This window comes from Zootoca vivipara, chromosome 1, assembly GCF_963506605.1.
Source record: "Zootoca vivipara chromosome 1, rZooViv1.1, whole genome shotgun sequence".
Classification (NCBI taxonomy): domain Eukaryota; kingdom Metazoa; phylum Chordata; class Lepidosauria; order Squamata; family Lacertidae; genus Zootoca; species Zootoca vivipara.
Genome location: NC_083276.1, coordinates 31,789,869 through 31,812,714, shown reverse-complemented (window position 1 = coordinate 31,812,714; position 22,846 = coordinate 31,789,869). Strand labels below are relative to the sequence as shown.

The window sequence follows — 22,846 nt, the reverse complement described above, 5'->3', positions numbered from 1 at the left end:
TATTGGCAATGATGATCTAGAATCCCATAAGGTTTTCTGTTCCTTATACTGCTAGATTTTAAAGGTAAAAAGAAATATGTATCCATGAATGAGCAGTTGGCACATTTTAATGAATCTTCCATTTTGTGCCACATCTCTGCCCTGGAATGTCTATTATTTGTATTGTAAAATCACCTGTTGTGCTTGTTTAAACAACGGTGTTGTGTAGAATTTACAAAATCCATGTCTGCCTAGTAGCTGAGGGCACAATTAAACCTATCTTTAATTACAAAGATTAATTAATTTTTAACGTGGAAGATTCATCTTCTTTCTAATACTTAAAGGCCGCTCCCCTTTTGAACATGACTAGGTAATGTCCCTAAATTTGCATGAGAGCTTGTTAGATTAATTGCTGTTTGACTCTTCTATCATAGTGCTAAGCTCTAAGTTCATACAGATCAGACTCCCTAACCACTTTTTGGAATGAATTTAAATATTTAACATTAGTACCCCAAGAGGAAACATAAAATGGTTATGAATTACTGGTAGCTTGCTTCAGTAACATATATTGTTTTTTAAAAGCTAAATATGTTTAACAATAATATACATGTAATGTTATAGCTCAAAGCATATGCGTTTTATTGTTGTTTCTAAAAAAAGAAAATATGGTGTTTTTTTCTATTTCAGACTTCCCTAACCTGATGCCCACCATATATTTTGGACTACAATTCCCATCATCCCTGACTTTAGGCAGTGCATGCTTGGGCTGACGGGATTTGTAGTCCAACATACCGAGAGGACACCAGGTTGGGGAATGCTGCTGTTTTCTGATTCAACTTCTTGTGTATGCAGGAGTTCCAATGCCCATTCATAGTTCAACTGTGCAACTGATCTTCCCATTTACTTAAGTGGAAGTACCTCTGCTCATACAGCACAACCTGCGATTTGAATCAATGACAAATCCATCAAGCAGTGAAGATTGCATAATAATGAATTGCCATTGAAATCTCTGAAAGTTGTGTATGCTTCCTCAATGCACACACAAATCACTTCCTGTATGTGAAAAGATTCAGTAAAGACTCCACTGGACTCCACCAGTTGACTCACTGGTTCATTGACGGGTGAAAAAAACTATTTTTGGAGAATCCCCCTTTTTTCTTTCCTCATTTAAAATAAGTGGAGAAAGCACACTCACAAGGACAGTTCCCCATGAACATTTCCTCATAGTGCCTGTTTATAGAGCTGAATGCCTCTTTGTTTTATATCTTCCGGTTTTGCTTTTTTTGTTGCATTCTGTACAGAGTGACATCATAAGAGGAAATGTGTTTGAAAGCCATTTAATAATGAGGAAGTGATACCTGGAGCTGAGGGGGCTTTTCCCTCTACATTTCTGATTTCCTCAAGTCCAAATAAAATAACTAAAAGCATATTAATTTTTTTATTACCGTATGTTCTTTATTACGTGTGTGTGTGTGTGTATCTGTGTTTATGTGTGTTATGCACTGCTTTTTTTTCTTTAAATAATGTTTAGGGGTACTCTTTATTTTGACTCAGGTGGTGCTGTGGTCTAAACCACAGAGCCTAGGGCTTGCCAATCAGAAAGTCAGCGGTTCGAATCCCCACGACGGGGTGAGCTCCCCTTACTCAGTCCCAGCTCCTGCCAACCTAGCAGTTCGAAAGCACATCAAAGTGCAAGTAGATAAATAGGTACCACTCCGGCGGGAAGGTAAACGGCGTTTCTGTGTGCTGCTCTGGTTCGCCAGAAGCGGCTTAGTCATACTGCCCACTTGACCCAGAAGCTGTCTGCAGACAAACGCCAGCTCCCTCGGCCTATAGAGCAAGATGAGTGCTGCAACCCCAGGGTCATCCGCAACTGGACCTAACGGTCAGGGGTACCTTTACCTTTTACCATTTTGACTCAAGAAAATCACCATTTTATAGTTCAAATTGGGAAAAATAAATACAGGAAATGGACAAAAGTACAAAGATTCACAAAATATTTTGGGGTATGCGTACCCCTGTGTCGTCCCCCCCCCCCCCCAGAAGAAAAAGCACTGGTGTTATGTATTACATACAAATTTATACTTTTCAAAATGCAACCATATTGTCAACTCGTTTGAACGTGAGATGAAAACTACCTATAATAGTTAATTGTATCCTCTTTTTCTTTTAGGATCTTCATCTGTGTAAGTTTTTGGTTAAAAATAAATAAATTTGCTGCCATTAAACTTGCAGGTATAATTTAACAGGAGTAAAGCACTCAAGCAAGCATCCAAGCAGCTACGAGTGGATTATTTTTCCTTTTCCTTTGAACGGGAGCCCTCCATTGCATGTCACATCCTCCTTTAAAACTCTCCTTGCTTCCATAATAGGTTTCCTGTGTGCCTTAGGAGTGAGGAAGCTGCTGTGTTGAGCAACATAAGTGCAAAGCTCCCGTGGGTGGGCGGAACCTTGTGGTCCTACAGTTATTTGGAATCAGTCTTCGTGCTGAGGCAGCCAAACAAATTAGACTACCTTCCCATCAACATGTACATGGGAGTAAACCTTGTTGAAATCATTGGGCTTTATCCAGTTGGTGCTTTTGTGAAAGCACAAGGACTTTTGGTTGAGCAGGGATGTCTGCTAATTGTAGGAGGTAAGCCAATTTTAGCTGAATCCACCCCACCCGGCCACCCCACACCTCCTGAAATTCTGTTTTCAAAAATTCCTCCAATCCTAGGCTCTAGTGACAGGCTGGTTATAGTGACTTCAGGGAGTAGCAGGAATCCCTTCAAAGACATTTCTGTGGATTCCGCTCAGAGGACCTTACCTCTTTCTCAGTAAACATGCTTAGCTCTGGATCTGCTAGACCAGGGGTCAGCAACCTTTTTCAGCTGTGGGCCGGTCCACCGTCCCTCAGACCATGTGGTGGGCCAGACTATATTTGGGGGGGGGGGAATATGAACGAATTCCTATGCCCCACAAATAACCCAGAGATGCATTTTAAATAAAAGCACACATTCTACTCATGTAAAAAACATGCTGATTCCTGGACTGTCCGCAGGCCAGATTGAGAAGGCGATTGGGCCACATCCGGCCCACGGGCCTTAGGTTGCCTACCCCTGTGGTAGACATTGGCAGTGACAGATAAATATTTGTATCTCCTTGGTGTATAAAGACAGACCCTAGATTCAGGGTATTAAAATAGGCCACTAGAAAGATTACACATTCCGAGCCTAACACCATTTTCTTGTTAAGCATTTATGGGGTCACGAAGAGTCGGACACTAAGAAAAACAACTACCAGATTTTTAGAAGACATCTGAAGGCAGCCCTGTTTAGGGAGGCTTTTAATGTTTAATAGATTATTGTATTTTATTTTTCTGTTGGAAGCCGCCCAGAGTGGCTGGGGAAACCCAGCCAGATGGGTGGGATATAAATATTATTATTATTGACTAAACAACAACTATTTATATTATTTCAGCTTTTCCATTAAATTTTCTTAAGTTTTCGGTTTCTTGCAGCCTATCTACCATAAAGGCCTTTTGTAAGAATTTAAAGAATATGCATTATACAACAAGGCCAGCAAGAAGAGATACTTAAGCAGTTTACAACTCAACTGAGAGTTCAGCATGTTAAAAAGGCAAACAAATGTGAAGTCACCTGCAAACTCCTGATCTTGAAAAGTAATAACTGAACAAAAAGATTAATAAATGATTTGGTAGTGACTATGGCACAGTGATCCACAATATTTGTTTCTTGAACTAATGTGTCGGTATTCTGCAAAGGACAAGAAACATTCCTGTCCTTTTGTGTTATAACTGCCAACTTAACATTTAGGCAATATTCTTGTTTGCATATGGATTTCAAGAAAATCCATTGAAGCTTATTTGAAAACCAGCTCATTAGAATGACAGTTTGTTTACAGAATTTTGTTTTCCTGTCTGTCAACTTAAATTGGTGGCATTCAACCAAGCAAGAGTTACAGTTATGCAAAAAAGGCTGCCTCTGTTCACTGCTCCTTCTGCAATAATTGAAGTTTCTTTTATTTCACTGCTGAGGAATCATTGGACGAAAAATGTTGGCTCTAAATTGCAGAAAAGCAGTATACACTTTCCTTGCTCTGAACCAACTGAGCTATGTAACACGGGCCACTCTCTGCCCCCTTATCCTAGATGTTTTGCTTGGGACTTTAGAAAGGGTGTGTTACACGCACTCTTATGACACTCTATTTATTATTCTTTCGACATTCCCAAAACTGAGCGTTTACCCTGAAAATAGGCTCATATGAGTCGCCAATGGATATATTACCATATCAATAATATTTAGTGTTTATAAATAATGTGCGAAAGGGGACGGCAGAGGACGAGATGGTTGGACAGTGTTCTCGAAGGTACCAACATGAGTCTGACCAAACTGCGGGAGGCAGTGCAAGACAGGAGTGCCTGGCGTGCTCTGGTCCATGGGGTCACGAAGAGTCGGACACGACTAAACGACAACAACAAAATAATGTGCAGACCCCTTCCCAGCCACACTAGAACTAATTTGGTTTCTACATTTGGCAAGAAATAATCCTGGTCCCAGATTGGATCTGGTGTTGTTTGATTGCTGCGCTGGAAATACCTCCTCTGCCGACTCCCTGTGCTTTTCTCACCTTCTTAGCTTGTTTTTCTTTATATATAGAAGATGGATGCCACCCTGCTCCTAATTATGTGGTTCTGAGGTAGTCAGCCTGGTGCCTCCCGTTTGTTGGACTACAACTCCTAATCATCTCATACCATCTCATGTCCATGCTGTGTGAGCTTGACAGGGATTGGGGAAGTTGGACAACCAGCTGTATTCCAGAAGAAACCAGGAGGGCACCACATTAGGTCACCCTGAGTTGGCGCATGACTTCCTAAGTGTTCAACAGACACACACACACCATACCTACCAAGTTCCTGTGGGAGAAATAAGGGACCGGACCGGAAGTAGCAGACCAGAAGTAGCGCTGCCGCCATTTTGGAATTGGGCGGAGCATGCTCAGAAGCGACTTTTGATGCTGCTTTGCCCAGTTCCAAAATGGCCGCCACGCCAGAAGTCGCACTGCAGCCATTTTGGAATTGGGCAGAGCTGCATCAAAAGTCGCTTCTGAGCATGCTCCGCCCAGTTCCAAAATGGCCGCCGCGCCAGAATAAACCGGGGGAAAAACAAAAAAATCAGTTTTTTTCAGCTGAGAACAGCTAGAAAAACGGGGGTTTCCCGGAGAATACGGGAGACTTGGCAGCTATGACACACACCCCACATTGCCTTCCCCTCACTTGCAGGTTCTGCTGGCTTCTGACTCAAGATACAGGATCTGGCCACATCATGCCCAGTTGGGGGACGCTCACTTTTCCTAGCAATCTTTATTGTTCACGGGTTCTCTGGGGACTACGTTGAAATTGCGGTGAAGATCAACTATGAACAATGCAGCACCCTCAGAGGGGGAGGGTGTTGAAGTTTGCGCGCTTGCGATTGTTGTAAATAAATAAATAAATGTAACAATGACACTTTTGCCATTTTTTTATTTCCAAATGCCCGAAACATACACAAAATAATTCGTTGAACAAATTCCACTATATCTACTGTCGTTAGAACCTTGGCCTTTGTCAAGCGAGATCCTTTGCCGGCCGATGACTTGTACTCATCTAGTTGTTTGCGGGAAATGAGCGGACCATCTTTGTGTGCTGCACTAATAGGAATTGTTGGGAGCGTTCGTAGTTCTGGCATGTACAAATCAGCACTCTGAACCTTTTTTAAGCCCATTGTGCTGCAGTGGGTGCCTATTGTTTGAACAACTGGACGAAAGTGCATTATCTCAGGTTTGTAAAGTGTGCTTGAGCATACTAATCTACTACCTTGAGTACTATTTATCATCTTACATGCTTTGTTTATAAATAATTTATTGGAATAAGAGGCATGAAATTAGAAAATTGAATGAATAATAGAGCCTCTGTGTAAAACAGAAGCCCCTTATTTATATATAAAAGGCACATTTTTAAAAAATAAATAAATAAATCCTGCAGGGCGAGTGAATTAATTTTTTAAGTCAAGTGTGGAATCGCACACAAATGTCTGATCCAGATTAAAAAGCAATTAGAATTTTGTTCTGCTGAAAGAAGTTTCCTGGAAATAGGAGAGAAGGCTGAGAAAACTCGAGCCGGGGTGGGTGGGTTGGAGAAATAGGTTTTTAAAAAATAGAAATGAATAAATGAAAATATGCGCAAATGTGTTATCTACTCCAACCAAGTGGTTTTCGTCGCTCCAAAATTCCAAGATGGCAATTCATACTCTCGTGGTTTTCCAGAAATAGCACAGAATTATCTGTCTTTTGAAAGTGCCATAACTATTGATTCAGCGTAAGGAAGTGAAATATACTGACTTCAGTATATTTAGGTATGTAAGTGAATTTAGGTATGTACACAGCAGGAAATCTGGTGCACAGGTACAAAACTGTGTCTGCTTTGTTCCTGCCCTGCTCCTGCGGCCACCACAAACCAGAAAGTTAGCCATGGTTTGGTTTAATACCATGAGCACTACATCAAAACCAAAACTTGTTTTATGGTTTGTTTGGAGCAAGATAAATCATGAGCCCAGGTTTGTACAGAAGGCTAAGCCAAACCACAATTTAGCTCCTGGTGATGCGGCAGGGGCAAGGCAGAAGCAGAGTGGCCGCAATATTCTCACCATGCTTGCTCATTCATACCAAGCCATAGTTTGGCTTAGCATTATGTGTGAACCAGACCACTGTCAACTCCAATGTTATGGCGTGGATTTGCTCATGGAATGGGTCTTTCCTATCTGTTCTCCCCACGATTGCTGCTCCTGAAGGTTGGGAGATCCACCTGAATGGAATTGGGGGTGGGGGCTGCAGCAAGAGGACAGAAATCAGCAGAAATTGGGAGGAGCAAGTGGTGTGAACAGAAGGGCGTTTTGAGTCATGCAGGGCACAATCGGTTCTTAGCCAATATGCTTTTCAACCGTTTGATTTCACTGGATGCAAAATTGCATCCTCATCTTATCTTTTAGAACTGGTAGGTCAGGCATAGGCAAACTCAGCCCTCCAGATGTTTTGGGACTACAGCTCCCATCATCCCTAGCTAACAGGACCAGTGGTTTGGGATGATGGGAATTGTAGTCTCAAAACATCTGGAGGGCCGAGTTTGCCTATGCTAGGTGAAGCAATGGAGCTGATACAAGAAGTCTGCTGAATAGGAATAGCTTATTCTGTGAGCATGATCCTCATCTCCCTCAGACATTTGCCTGAGAGTCATTGGGTGTTGATTGGTTATGAGGGACTGTTGTGTACATGCCTGCTTGAACCAGTCCACAGAATTTCGTAGGACAACTAGTAATAAATTAATCCAATAAATTACAAAAGCAGGACACCTCTGTAAAACCTGAAATGGTGGTCCTTGTTTTTCTCCCATCAGAAATGAACTCCCATGTATCTTAGATTGGGCTAGTTACTTCTAAGGTCTCTAAATACTGGTGACATGTTTGAAGGCCCATCCCATTGGTTCATGCTGACTAGCTCTCCAGGAGTCTTTCCAGCCCTGACTGGGATTGAAGCTTGAAATTGCAGAATGCCAACCACATGCTCTGCCACTGCCTTTCCTCAACAGATCTGCCAACTGCCATCACAAAATTAAATTTCAAAAAAATAACATGGGGCAAGTCAGAGGAGATATGATTTATAGTCATATGCTGTGAACCGCCTTGAGATCTATGGATGAAGGGCAGTATACAAATTTCATAAATAATGATAATAGCATGCATTGTTTGTTTCAGTTTGGTTCCTAATGTACTCATCGTTCCATGGTAACTTTATTTAGTAGCGCTTTGCCTAAAAGTGCCCTAATGAGATCATAAGCTCCAGTAACCTTCATGCAAATCAAATTAAATTGAGAGGGATTTGTGCTCCTCAAGAGTTGCATCTGAAATCTCACACACACACCGTTAACAAAAATTTGCATTCCAGATTTCTTCTTCCTGTTACACATAAACTGATATTTATTAGGACCAAGACAAATATACAAAGTTATATTTGAGTTCATGACAGCTTCAAGCTCAGACTGGATTAGAGCAGTGAGACAAGTAGTGTTTAATCAAACCTTTTATGGCTTCTGATTGGCAAGATGTTAGAGCCGCATTGCGTTTCCCCCCCCCAAGTTGAAATGTAAAATGTTTTTTCCCTAATCAAATAAATTTTTTTCTAAAAATGCAGATGTTCCTGGGGTCTGACCTCTACCAAAGCTCTTTTTCTTTCTTTCTTTCTTTTTTTCACTCTTCTGAAATCCAGGAGGTTTAAAACGGCTGGGCATTGTAAAAATAATCAGTTAAACACTCTTGTTGACCGCTTGCCAGAAGTGTAGAGGAAAGACTTCACAGTTTTTTAAAAAGAAAAAAATTATAATTCAGAATTATGGCATAATTAAATAAATCTATCTAGACCATCATTTAGTGGAAGAAGAAACTAATTCTTTTAAATGGAAAAGAAAAGGATAAAATCAATTTAGATAAATACAAGTGTTTCCAAACATCTGCTGCTCAAAGTACATAACTCACATTGACACCAAAGGTTGGTTTGTGTTTTGACTGGAAGAGTTTGATATTATTTTTGTCTGCAAAGGAAGGAGTTGTGTAGCATCCAAGTGGTGAGATATTTGCCTCTCAAGCAATCATGATGAATTTGGGACAAGGGGGAGACTGTGTGTTTTTTATTTTTAAAAAAATCACAGTGAAAACTGCTTGCTTTCCTTGAGGAATCTTTGGATCGGAAACTGTCCTCATGTGCAGATCTTTCAAAAGAAAATAAAGAGAAGAGCAGAATAATAAAACAGTTTTGAAATCTGTTAAACCACCTTTGTCTGGGACAAGAAGTTTTATTCCAACATGTCAACTGAGTTTCAATTTTGATTTTTGACTTTTTAAAAAAGTAGGATGTACACTATTAAAATAAGTTTAAAAAATAAGCTAGGATCAAAAGATCATAGATAAAAACAAGCTTTGAAATCGGCTGCTCGGTGCACTGAATAAATGCTTCCTGTTTAGTAATCTCACTATTAGTAAACATAATTTGTCTCCTTCACCTTTGGCCTCATCCTGTGCAGGTTTATTCTCGAGTCCCACTGGATTTGATAGGACCTTTGACCAAATAGAGGGTCAGTCCAGGCTACCCTCCATGCAAGCCACTGGAAGAATGTTGCCAATAGATGAACGCGGTCAATGGCATGGGAATCCTATAGACACAATAGGAAGCTTCATAGGAAACTGCCTCAGACTGTTGTTCTATCTAGCTCCATATTGTCTACCCTGACTGGCAGTGTGTCTCCAGGGTTTCAGCCTCAAGAAATTCCCAGACCTGCCTGGAGATGACAGATTGAATTTGAGGCATTCTGCAAGCCAAGCAGATGCTCTCCCACTTCTCTCCCCTGCCCAACCCCAGAATACTCCCCAAGTAGAGAATGGGGAAGGAAGGAAGCAACGTGGAACTGAATTGGGCCTGAGTGTACAATCACTTTACAATTCTGAAATTCCTTTATACATGTACAGTTCTTAGGTAGCTTGCTCCCAACTGAGTACAAAGACAAAGAGGTTGTATCCAACAGCATCATTCATACAAGGGTTTCCACTTGTGCAGTGGAACTTCCTCTCCCTTTCCTTTCCTTTCCCCTCCTCTCCTCTCCCTGCATGTCCCCTACAACTCCATCCCCAAATCTGCTCCATGGGGTTGGGGAAAACTCCATAAAATTGGGAGGGGAGAAGACAGAGGAAAAGTCAACCAGATGACTAAATCGGATGCAGCCCATTATTTTCTGCATCTATCAACTACTTTCTCTTTCAAATATTATGGCCTAGTGAAATCCTATGGCGTGCTATGGTCCATGGGGTCACGAAGAGTCGGACACGACTAAACGACTAAACAACAACAAGTGAAATCCTGGTGCTGATATATATAAGCGTAGCTTATTTTCTCCAAGGGTTAGTTGTTCTCTGGATTGTGTGAGGGAGAAAGTGAGATTCACCTGAGTTCCTTCCAAGTCCTACTTCTGGGATTAGGCAAGGTTTTCTTATTTTTAATCTAAATAAATAAACAGCACCAGAACTCCACCAGAATGCATGTTAGATGTTTATAATATACTTCTGTCACAATAAGAAAAGCTGCTTGGCGATGTTGGTACCAGGTTCAAGCTAACATTAAAGGACTTTTGTTTTCCATTTATGCCTATCCTATCAACCTGAATCTCCTAGATATTTGCATTGACAGGTTTTCTTACTGATCACTCTAGTTGCATCCATCCAGTTAACATGCTGCGGAGCATTAAACTAATATTAAATAAAAGCTATAATTGTTCCACTTCAGTTCGCTCTTAAGCATATTTAAATTTCATTGATTTTAGTAGGACCTAAGCATTTGCTACTGCAGATTGGACTCTAGCCAGTCTGCACATCTGGATGTTGCTTATGAGAATAAATAGTTCAATATGGAAAATGTCTTATTTTCCACTAAAATCTGTTCTTTCTTGTTGGCATTCTGTACCTGTTCTCTTCAGGAATTGCTTATATTGCAATTTTATTAATATTGTAACTTTGGTATTCATTGGAGAAAGACATTTGTGCTTATTCAGAGATTAATATATGTATGTAAAATCTCTGTGCAATAACATAACCTCATGGGTGGTATCCAATTGTAGTATTTTGCTTGTGCGAATGAGTCTTACCTTTCCTCTTCTGTTTACACCACACACACACACACACACACGCACACGTGCCCCAGGAGGTTGTAAGGGCTATACAAAGAAAAAGAGGAAGTTTTGTTATGCCCATTGGTACATTGTTGAGATTTGCCCCATGTATCTGATAGCAAGATTGCACTCCAAAATGAATTCTCCAAAAGTTTTGGGCACATTTCAGGAAATGTGTCTTTCAGTTGACAGGTTTCACACTGCTAAGTGTGCAAATGTTATCAGGACATACTTTTCTTAACATTTTCTGGTATACAGATGACTTTAGAGTGTTTATGTTACAGATCTCCATGCTTTCAGAGATTCCCTTTTATTTTTTGTGGCTTTTCTCCAGCCTCCCTTATACACCTTATGGTTCTTTGGTCTTGAATTCGTTTGTCTTTATTTTGCCCTACAAACCACCATTTTACCCTTAAGCCAGGATAACAAGGAATTGCACCTCATGATCTTCTGGAAAGTTGGTTAGGTGCCCATCCAACATCTTGGCCTATACCTTTGTTGTTTAATTCTTTGAAGCATGCTCCCGGTCGCACAAATAATTAACAATTCTGCTGCTTAGTACTAAATTCTAATTATCAATGCAAACACATGATGTTTATAGCTGTATCTTTAACTGGCATGAGATAGGGTGTGCCGTGTATAATCTGTTTTGTTTCACATTGTTTTTAATAAGCAATGCATAACATTGTGGCTGTAACTTCCATTGTAACTTCCAATTCAACATTTTACATGACAACTTTCCCGTATATAAAATCACCTAAGTCAGAATGTTGACAAATCTCTCTCTCTCTCTCTCTCTCTCTCTCTCTCTCTCTCTCTCTCTCTCTCTCTCTCTCTCTCTCTCTCTCTCTTTGTGTGTGTGTGTAACTATTTAATACTAAAATTGCTTCTCATTCTGACTTAGAATATTGTTTTTCTCAATAATTTATATGCTATCTTTCATATATGTTGCATTAGTCATGGGAATTTGCATTTTTGTCTGTGCGTAATTATACCGTGAGAGAATGAATAAACCAAGATCTGTGTTATCTCATATCCTAGATCGCAACATGTTTAAATGTGAAGTTTAAATCAATGCAATAATATAATATAATATAATATAATATAATATTATGTTTTATTTGCATTAATTCATTTGGCTTGCTGGAGGAGAAAAGATCTGTCCCAGCTCCTTTACTTAATGGGATTCTTCCCTCGTTGCAGTGCAAACTGCTGGAGCAGGAGCTTCATCATATGAAAGAGCAGAACCAGACTTCTGCAAACAACACGAGACATCTGACTGCTGAAAACAATCAAGAACGTGCTCTGAAGGTAAATCTCCATTCCTTCTTGCAGGCAAATTAAGGTTGTAAGCCCTGGGTGCCAGCTTTCTGTGCTGCATATATCAGTTGTGTACATTTCGGCAGAAGTGAGCTTCGCTGTTTGCCAACAACCCCTTCTTTAAACACAGATACAGCACCCTTCTGTTATGGTATTATTTAGTGGTGTGTGTGTGTGTGTGCCTATGAGCACAACAAAATAAAAACAACATATTCTCCAAATTGACAGTCTGTGTTATGGTAACTAACGTTCAATTCACACCGATTCGCTTCTGGCAGTATTCTAGCTCTATAGTGTTTGGGGGGAAATTGTCGCTGTTTGCCCAGCGGTAACTGTACAAAATGAATATTTCTAAAGAATGTCTGTTTGATATGCTTCAGGTAGTGTGTGCTGTATTAATAAGATTGTTGACCTATCCTAGTAGTGACCACATAGTTGATACTGATGTTTGCAAAAGGGTAGCTTATGAGTCCTCTTTCCAGTTTCGGCAGGGGAGGTCTTGTCAGAAAGGATAAAAGGGAGAAAGAGATAAAAAGGAGGAGGAAGAAGAGACAAGGAAAGAAGAGAAGGATAAAAGGCAGCAAAGTGGGAATTAGCTTTAGAAACTGCATCTTATGTTGCCACTGCATTTCCTCGATAGACCCTCTTAGGAACCAGAAGGGAAAAACAGATTGAAATAATGTTTTTAAAAGATCCATGTTGTCCTTGCTTCAAGCCAATGCATGCAGACAGAGGCTCTTACTTCAGACAAGTGATGGTAAAGGCTCACAGCAGGCAGGAGTCACGATTCAGGAGCAGGGCAAGAAGTTCAGAATTGGGCAGAAGCATGGAAGATGTCCCAACGAGTTTTCCTGCCAAGACAAGGTGTGGTGAGCTCACATGCAAGACTCTCACCTTGTAGGAATATCAGGGTTGCAAGCATACACTTGGCTAGAGTGGGTGGGTCTGCTCCCATCTGTGAAGGTGGTGCCTGCTTCTGAGCAGCAAGGCTTCATGCTCCAATTCAAACTCCAGTTTGGTTGCTGCCACCTTCTGTTCAACCTCCTCTACCCCCATCAGAGCCTGTTCTCAAGCCTGATCCCAGCAGCACTGCTCACGAGACATATATTTCTACATCACCCCAACATGTATAATGAAAAGAAAAGAGAGATCTTTGTCTGGAGCCTACAATTGTTTTATTACTTTAAACGTGTTTTCATTTTCCACCTTTCTTCTTGTTAAGTTGGCTTGAGGATCAACATTTCTGTTTATATTGATTAGTTCTGAAATGTGAAAACATTTGTCACCGAAACAAAATAAGTTTTTTCTTCCTTCCAGTAGCACCTTAAGAGACCAACTAAGTTTGTCACCCCATCGCAGGGATTCGAACCACCGACCTTCTGATCGGCAAGCCCTAGGCTCTGTGGTTTAACCCACAGCGCCACCCACGTCTAAGAATTAGACAGGGCTAATTAGACAAGGCTATTCTTTCCCAGGGATAACTAGCCAAGTGGAATTGTCTCTTGGCTATTTCCCCGCTTCCCAAAAAGAAAAACTCACACGCTTTTTAGAAGTAGCATGCCACTTTGTGCGGTGAGATTTTGATTCGGATGATATTTACATATGTGGCTTTCTTTACACAAATAGTACTATTGACTCATTTGTATGAGTAATTTTAATTGTGTGCCTAAGTGTCTGTTTCACTGGAGATGAAAGCACATATTAGCAAGAGTATTCTTTCGCTTGTTACCAAAGACAAAAGGATTGAGAGCACAGCAGCCTTTTTCTTTGTGGTTAAAAGAAGGAGACATTTGGTCAAGGAAAAAATATTTCCAGAAGCAAAATAGATTACATTTAAGTGGTGAGTTAATCCCAGTGTACATTGAGGCCTGAAGGGAAGGGGTATAATATAAACGTTTAATAATAGGTAGCTTGTTAGTTCATATGTGCACAATAATACTCTTGTCCGGGAAAACATTTCAAATGAACAGGAGCAGCACGTTTTCAGTGTTGTGTTTTTCTAGTCCTGCCCCAGGTTTGTTTGTTTTTGAAACACGAATCAAACATTTTAAATGCCTGGGATTCTCCAACACTATACAGAATGTTCAGATTTTAAAAAATAAAGGTGGGGTAGGGACAAGAAGATCGTTCCACTGTCTTTAACTTTGCTTTTATTACTGCATCTCTGTAAGTAACTGATTTTGTCGCCAAAAGAGAGATGTCACACTACCAGAAATGTATCTGAAGAAGTGTGCATGCACACAAAAGCTCATACCAATGACAAACTTAGTTGGTCGCTAAGGTGCTACAGGAAGGAATTTTTTTATTTGTTTCTACCAGAAATGTAAGTTGGTGTCAAGCAATATGATTTATTTGATGGGGGTGGGGAATCATATGAAAAGGCTTTTCCTTTGGGGGACATGATGTTAATTTAAACCTTGGATGTAAGTCAAATACATATATAAATTGACACGGGTGAAGTGTTAAATATCCTCTTTCCTTTAAAGTAGGATTGTTTTATAGAATCACAACAGACACTTTAGTTACTCTCAAGACAGATCTGTGTTTCAGCACAATCCTGTGTCTACTCAGAAGCACGTCCTGTTGAGTTTAAAGCAGCTTCTGCCTACCTAGTGAAACATGTATAGGATTGCAGTATTTGAAAGATTACAGCCTTAATAGTGTGTGGTTTTTAGCTGCAGTATAACTGCGGCTTTAAAAAGGTATCAATAGTGAACTGTACTTCTTAGGGCTAGTGTCAAAATAACCCTCCATTAGATTTTCCCATTCACCGTGAGTACATTGTTGTTTGTGCTCTAGTGAAATCTTATAAACGCTGGTTACGTAAACCCTTCACCCCAAAAGCAAGCCTTAGGAAGCTCTAAACAGCAAAGGTCTTTCTCTGACCTACGCATGACCTCCTTATCTGAAATGCCGTTCCAAGTTAACAGAATCCACCTTCGGTCTGTAATAGACACTGAGGAGACATAGGTGGGGCAAAGCATATATAAATATTTTTAAGCCTCGTCTGCTTTCTAAAAAATAGTACCAGGGCCCCTTTACCTGATATAGCCTCTTTCTTTTTGTGTGGCTTGAAATTTGTATATGTCATGAGCAAGTGCCCTACAAGAGGGGAGACAAAAGCAGGGGGGTCCTTAATGCATTCTCAAGGCTGCCAACTAGCCTTGGCTCAAAAGATAATACATGTTTGCACTTTTCAGCTTTTCTTTCATTCTTAATCTGAAGGATCTTCTTGACTGCAGTCCTGTGACCAATGAGGACATCAGAACGGGTAGTTTCTCAAATCATGTATCTGTTTAAATAGTTTTGCAACCTATTTTACCAAAACTCCCTACCATAATAGTATCCAAGCAGGGAATTCTAAAACAAGAATAACACCTGCAAATGCAGTGGAGATCCGTAAATTTACTTCAATTTTAATTTTTGCAACTTCTTTTATAGTTTTGACATTTAAGCGTTGGTTCAGAATTTAGGGGTTTTTTTCCCCTACTGGAAAAAGGGAAACTATAAGGACATTGGTAAGTGTATGATGGTGTGGTTAGGCATGTGAGCCAGAAGTGAGAGCAATACTAAATGAAGAAATCTATTGCTTTTACAATCCACACTAGATAAATTACTGGCAGGGCTCTGATGTTTCTAGCTGTACAGTAGGTAGAAATTCAGCAAGAATAACTTCCATGTCATGAAAGCCCACCAGTGCCGCAAGAAGTACGATGTTGCTGTTGCGTTTTCGGGGGTACTTGGTTAGACCCACTGGTCAGTTTGTCCCATCTAATACTTGGACGTTTCATCCGTGAGATTGGTCTACGTCTGATTCAGACATAGTGGCAAACTTTGACATTACATCTGAACCAACTCCAGGTATCTGTGACAAAACATACCCGCCAGTAGCAGTGTAGATCAGTCTTCATTTCCAGTGGCTTTGAACTGTGTTGGAACAGTTGGAAATAAATCCTTCTCGGCACATTGTTGCTGGCAGCTGCTTTTTGTAAGAACTTTATTGCTATGTTGTCCTGCTGAGCGCTGGCAGCCAACTGCTATCCTGAAAGGATTTGCTTTACAGGTTCTAGGAAGCCATTCCCAGACCCAGAAAACATGGCTTCCATGTGGCTTCATCAATGCTTTCCCTTTACATGCATCATTTTATTTGTATGCCGCCTTTCCATAGCTAGGGATGTGGGTGGCACTGTGGTATAAACACTGAGCCTAGGGCTTGCGGATCGGAAGGTCGGCGGTTTGGATCCCCGTGACGGGGTGAGCTCCCGTTGCTCAGTCCCAGCTCCTGCCAACCTAGCAGTTCAAAAGCACGTCAAAGTGCAAGTAGATAAATAGGTACAGCTCCGGCAGGGAAGGTAAACGGTGTTTCCGTGCACTGCTCTGGTTTCACCAGAAGTGACTTAGTCATGCTGGCCACATGACCCAGAAAAACTGTCTGCGAACAAACGCCGGCTCCCTCGGCCAGTAAAGTGAGATGAGCGCCGCAACCCCAGAGTCGTTCACGACTGGACTTAAGTGTCCGGGGTCCTTTACCTTTACCTTTTTCCATAGCTAAAACCATGCTCAAGGCAGCTTACAGCATGAAAAAGAAAGATAATTACAAATACAACAAAAGTAGCCAAAACAATAAATAAAACACATCAAAAGGTACACAGCCAATTTGAACAATTCCACGTTAAATAAGATCTGAAATTAAAGATACCAAAAAATGATATCAATAAGAGGAACAAGTCTCCCCAAACAATACTTCGAGCCAAGAGTCTGTTCAGTAGTGTCAGACTCTGTAGCTGGCGTCAGTCAGTGCCCTGACCCCCACCAGGCCAGGTGGGAATAAGCCTACAAGGCTAGGAGCAGTTCTTCCTGGAGTCACAGCCAAGATGGTCTCCAGAACACTGTAGAGGAGGAGAGTGACATGTGAGTGTTTTTTTCTGCATGATCATCCCCTTTTCTGGGAGCCAGGCATCATTTGCATGGGAAGAAACCACGCCATGATTCATGCCACCCGTGTGCTTCTATCATATTGTCATTACTAGTGTTACGTAGGAAGAAATTGTAAACCAGGATCTACTGTGATCATGAGATGAGCAGATCACACAGCTAAACTCTGGTTCAGATGGTTTACTAAGCCAGCGAGAGTCATAATTGTGCCGGAAGGGCAATGTTCATGTCCCCTCTCTTCCACCACCCTGGATAATATTGTGGATTCTAATCTGGTATCCATGATTCATTTTCACAAAGATCTGTGGGTTTATCATTGGACATAAAAATTGACACTGGCCTAATGTGAAGTCTTCTGTCACCTGCCTGCAGGTTCTGCTATGCCCAATACTTGGTTGTCCCTTACTGCTCTGATATCCGTGATAAAGGTGTAATAGAATGTAAATGTCACTCTAGTTGTCTCAGTGTATAAGACAAGCAATTGTAACACACGAATAGAATGGATCGTCACGTGGTACCTCAGGTTACAAACACCTCGGGTTACAAACACTTCAAGTTACAGACTCTGCTAACCCGGAAGTAGTACCTCAGGTTAAGAACTTTACCTCAGGATGAGAACAGAAATCGTGCGCTGGTGGCACAGCAGCAGCAGGAGGCCCCATTAGCTAAAGTGGTACCTCAGGTTAAGAACAGTTTCAGGTTAAGAACGGACCTCCGGAACGAATTAAGTTTGTAACCAGAGGTACCACTGTAATAAGCTTAACTATGAATCAACTATCCCACATTCCCTTTGTGATTTGGAAAGCCAATAAGCTTTGTAGTGTGCTGCGACAGAATTCCTTCCTTGTTGCATGTTGTTCCTTCATAAGGGCTAGGCACAAATACTAAACTACTCACGAGTAAGTCAAGCTGAACGCAGTCCCACTGTGGGGAAGATATTAAAGCAGCCCAAATACTTGGGAGATTTCAGCCGAGACTATATTAGGATGTGTCATCCTTGCAGAACCTGATTGCTCAGTCCTGGCATGTACTTTGATTTGAGTATTTCATTATACTTATACAGAAATGAATTATTCAGGAGGAAGCAATAAGCTCAGAGAAGTTCTTCTCCTCTCTTATAGCGATAAATACAATGCCCTGGCATTCCCCGTTAAGAGTTCAATCTCCACTGATTTAAATATTCACTTAGGAGTGTTGTGATTTCAAAATCTTACCTTCCATTAAGGAGAAAAATGTAAATGTAGCTAATAGAAAAGGCATGAAGAATGTTAACATTACAGATAAACTAAATATAGTTCAGTTTGAAAGCAGAATTAACTGAACGCCACTTGCCTATGAAATCTGCCAGTAATAACTTCTTGGGATCAACCTAGTCAGTTCACACTGTAGAACCAAACTTACAATTAAGATGAGCTCAGTTCACAAACCAGTAACCTGATGTATTTGAATTCTAAATACCCAAAGGCAGCCATATGAAGAAAATGTGTTAAATTCAAAGACCTCAGTCTAATATAAATGTGGATTAGGCTGTAAATTTATGAAGTCCAAAATGGTATATAGACAGGTATGTGAATAGACCTGTGTATGGTCAGGTCCAGTTCACACAGTCAAAGAATGCAGTTATTTTAAAAAAAATATACCGTAGATATGAATATTTTTGCTCAAATAGCAGCATGCAAGTTCTGGCTAAAATGCTGTTATTGCACATCCTTCGCCCCTCCTTGCTTTTGTAGGTATGTGTGCTACAAGGTTTTTTTTGGGGGGGGTGTTCTCTTCACAGCACGTTTTATCTTATTATAGATAGATGAGTGACAGATTGAATTCCCGTCTATCTCCAGTCAAAAGGATCAAGTGTCTGGTAATGCAAAAGAGAGCTGCTGCCTATCAAAGTAGACAACCTTGGACTTTATGGGCAAATAGTCTTGTAGTTGACTATACAAGGCAACTACATACTGTGGGTGTGGTAGTTTGGAAGTAAGATTACCAATAGGATCCCACAGCATACAAAATATTTCCTGTACAGTTAGGAATGGGGAATCTGCCCCTCCAGATCATAGAATCATAGAGTTGGAAGGGTCACCTAATTTAACCTCCTGCAATGCCGGAATCTCCATGAAAGCACCCATGACAGATGGCTTAAAAACCGCCAAGGAAGGGGAGTCCACAGCCTCCCAAGGGAGACAGTTCCACTGTTGAACAGGTCTTCCCGTTAGACAGTTCTTCCTGATGTTTAGTCGGAATCTCCTTTCTTGTCACTCGAAGCCATTGGTTCGAGACCTACCCCTCCACAGCAGGAGAAAACGAACTTGCTCCATCTTCTGCGTGACAGCCCTTGAGATATTTGAAGATGTTGTTTAACTCCCATTAAGATCAAGGGAGTTGTAGTCCGACGGCATCTGAAAGGCCGTGGTTCCTCAGCCCTTGAACAACACTATGAAGGAACTTTCAGGAAATTGTAAAGGGCGGGGGTTTTTTTAACGTCCTTTGCATCATTGTTAGACTACAGAAAACACAGAAAGTCTCTCGTAATACAGAGTAGCGGGGGGGGGATATCTGAATTGCCAGGTATGTGGAAAGGAGCAGCATTCCACTTCCAGGTGTACAAGGCTCCCAACCTAAGAGGTCTGAGGGAGAAAAAACATTGGTGGTGGTGCTTTCCTCACACCTTCATGGCAAATGGCACCTGCTGGAATTCCTCTTTCTAAAGAACCTTAAAAGTCCTGTTCTCCTTTGCATCATCTGACCTCCATGTCAAAGACTAAGGATCTGGAAGTGTCCTGAATGTGCATAGGATAATGGCCTTAGCTGTAAGCTGAATGGACAGTCAGTCGCAAAAAAAATGTGTCTATAAGCATCAAGTATCTGATTATTCCTAGAGAAAGTATTGGTGTGAATTTACACCAAATACTGAAGTGATGGTGTTTTGTGTATCGCCTGGTTTTCATTCTTTTGTTAGAGTATTAAACAGATATTAAATTTTATCATTAATTCAGTGCATGGTCTCTCTTGAAATCCCCTTAATTACAGATTGACTCCAAGGATTAGGCAGCATGGATTTTAATTTTAACTGAAACAAAAAAAAACAGGAAAAGAAAAAAGCTCCTTAAAAACTATTCTTGCAGATCAATTGTCAGACCACAAAACGATGCACGTGAGCCCGTCAAATTCAAAACATTAAAACAAAGTTAAGTGAACCTTCAAACCTAAATTGTGTCATGTCGTCTTCCAAATGTTTTATTAGCTATGACCTTGGAGAGGAATGTCTACATCTCTCAAAAGTTTTGTTTTTTCAGTTTTTCTTCAGAAAAATAGATTCACGCTCTTGCTGGGTTTTGTTTATGTTCAAAGGAAAATGACATCAGCTTTCATGTTTCCTCTCCTTCGGTACTTAAAAAACTTGCCTGGCAAAGTTGACATTGCAGTAGAGGCAGAAGCAACATAGGTCACAGCATTGTAGCTTCCCACCTACACAACTTTTAAGACTTTGCAACCCAGACTTCAATCTAGTCTGCGATTTAGCAGATGTGAGTCCAGAAAAAACATTTTTCACCAACTGGAATTTCATCTTGGAATTACTTCTGTAAGAAGCACAAGCAGGGTTTTTGTTGGTTTTTTAAATGTAGGACTTCTAAGAAAGACATGCAAATCTTTATATTTATTTATTTTTAAATAAATTTTATTTCAAGTGTAGACAAAATCACATTGGATAATATCCAACTTTAGTCATTGAGTAGACCTATTGTCTTTTTGTGTCTTGTGAGTATAGCTTAGATATCTCCCTTATATGCAGCATTAAACTACAGATTTATTAGTTACATAAATTTAAGATGCTCCATGTAATTAATATATAAGGTAGACAAGCAAACTTGATGAGATTTATTTATTAGAAATAAAATTAGTTTGACTTTTTAACTTATAAATTTATTTTTTACAACAACCTGCTGCTTCTACTACTAGTAATCATAGTACTATTTTGGTCTGATTTCATTTAGCTTGGTAGACATATATAATGCTAAACTGACATTCAGAAAACACATTCACAAGTTTACCAGATACTCGTTACATAATCTGTGTTTGAATTTAAAATAAATAATTAGATGCTTTAGGAGTTGGAAGGATGGTGGGAAGGAAATGGAGAAAGAATATTCCATTGTTCAAGGGCAGTTATGTGATGCTAAAAGCCACAGGTTTAGAAATCACTTATTCCAGAACAAACATATTAAAAGCAATTAGGTTACTAAAGAACAAGCAGTTTCAAGATTGCATCAAGTGATTTGGATTAATGGTTTCTGGCTGCAAGGCAGGGTTAATCCATTTGCACAGATCCAGAGTTGGAATCTGGACTTAGCCAGGGTAGAGCTCTGTGCAATTCATAGATTTGATCCTATTCTGCCCATTATCACAAGAAGCATTATTTATTTTCATCTAATGTAGATGAAGGTCAGTCAGGGTCAATATTGCATACCCCCCAACATTTCTCCGATGAAAATAGGGATGTCCCATTCCTTAATGATAATTTTACTATTTATACCCCACACATCTTACTGGGTTGCCCCAGCCACTCTGGGCAGTTTCCAACATATATAAAAACATAATAAAACATTTTTAAAAACTCCCTATACAAGTTTACCTTCAGACGTCTCGGGGGTCAGATAATTCTATACCCTCCCAACATTTCTCCAATGAAAATAGGGACATCCTAAGGAAAAGTGGGACATTCTAGGATCAAATCAGAAACTGGGACAGCTTCTCTAAATCAGCGGTGCCTGGAGAATAGGACACTTGGAGGGTCTGATTTTGTGAGGCATCTGTAGCCCATGAAAGGCATACAGGCAAACATTAACCTACCTGGAGACTGAAATTGCCATGTCAGGCTGTGGAGACCAAAGCAGAAAGGGGAAACTAAATATGAATTGAATGTGTTGCACTTTTGCATGTAATGTACAGTTTTTGAAATTCAAAGAACGGCTATGGGGGTTGGGTAACAGTGTTGGAGCTGACTAGCAGTAGTACATAGTTTAATCCTGCCCCTGCAATCCTGAAAAAAAATGCTGCCTCCTGTAAACTGCTATTTGCATTGATAGGGTTAAAGGTAAAGGTAAAGGGACCCCTGACCATTAGGTCTAGTCGTGACCGACTCTGGGGTTGCGCGCTCATCTCGCATTATTGGCCGAGGGAGCCGGCGTATAGCTTCCAGGTCATGTGGCCAGCATGACAAAGCCGCTTCTGGCAAACCAGAGCAGCACACGGAAACGCCGTTTACCTTCCCGCTATAGCGGTTCCTATTTACCTACTTGCATTTGGTTGTGCTTTCGAACTGCTAGGTTGGCAGGAGCTGGGACCAAGCAACGGGAGCTCACCCCGTCACAGGGATTCGAACCGCCGACCTTCTGATCAGCAAGCCCTAGGCTCAGTGGTTTAGCCCACAGCGCCACCTGGGTCCCTATTGATAGGGTTACTGTTGTGCATATCCCAGTTGTTCCTTTGCCATTTGCCTGAACGTAGGATATTGTAGGTGGCTTTTTAAAAAAACATATGTGGGGGGCAGAGAAAAGGCTGCACAAACATTACTGAATGACCGTATGAAAGCTGCTTGCCTCATGAAACATCGGTAAAAAAGAAAAGGTTAGTACCTGAAAGGTGGGGTGGGGAGGAGAGCTAATTTCTTATGGAGGCGACCAAAAATGTACTTGGGGGGCAATCCAACTCTCCTGGCTGGCAGCACTAGGGCTAATGAAACAGCATGCACCCACAACCCTACCTCTGGGGCTGGAAAGCACCAAAGGAGGTGGTGGCGGCGGCAAATGGCTCTTGCCCAGTCATAGGCAAACTTGGCCCTCCAGATGTTTTGGGACTACAACTCCC

The 22,846-nt window shown here is 40.8% G+C and overlaps 1 protein-coding gene across 1 annotated transcript in view; it reads left to right on the top strand.

Moving 5' to 3' along the window:
• MIPOL1 (mirror-image polydactyly 1) overlaps positions 1-22,846 on the top strand; it is a 165,563-nt gene that overhangs the window by 49,891 nt on the left and 92,826 nt on the right. Inside the window, exon 9 of the mRNA XM_035109093.2 lies at positions 11,930-12,037. Within this exon, the coding sequence (XP_034964984.1) occupies positions 11,930-12,037 (108 nt within the window). The remainder of the gene's footprint in view (positions 1-11,929; positions 12,038-22,846) is intronic.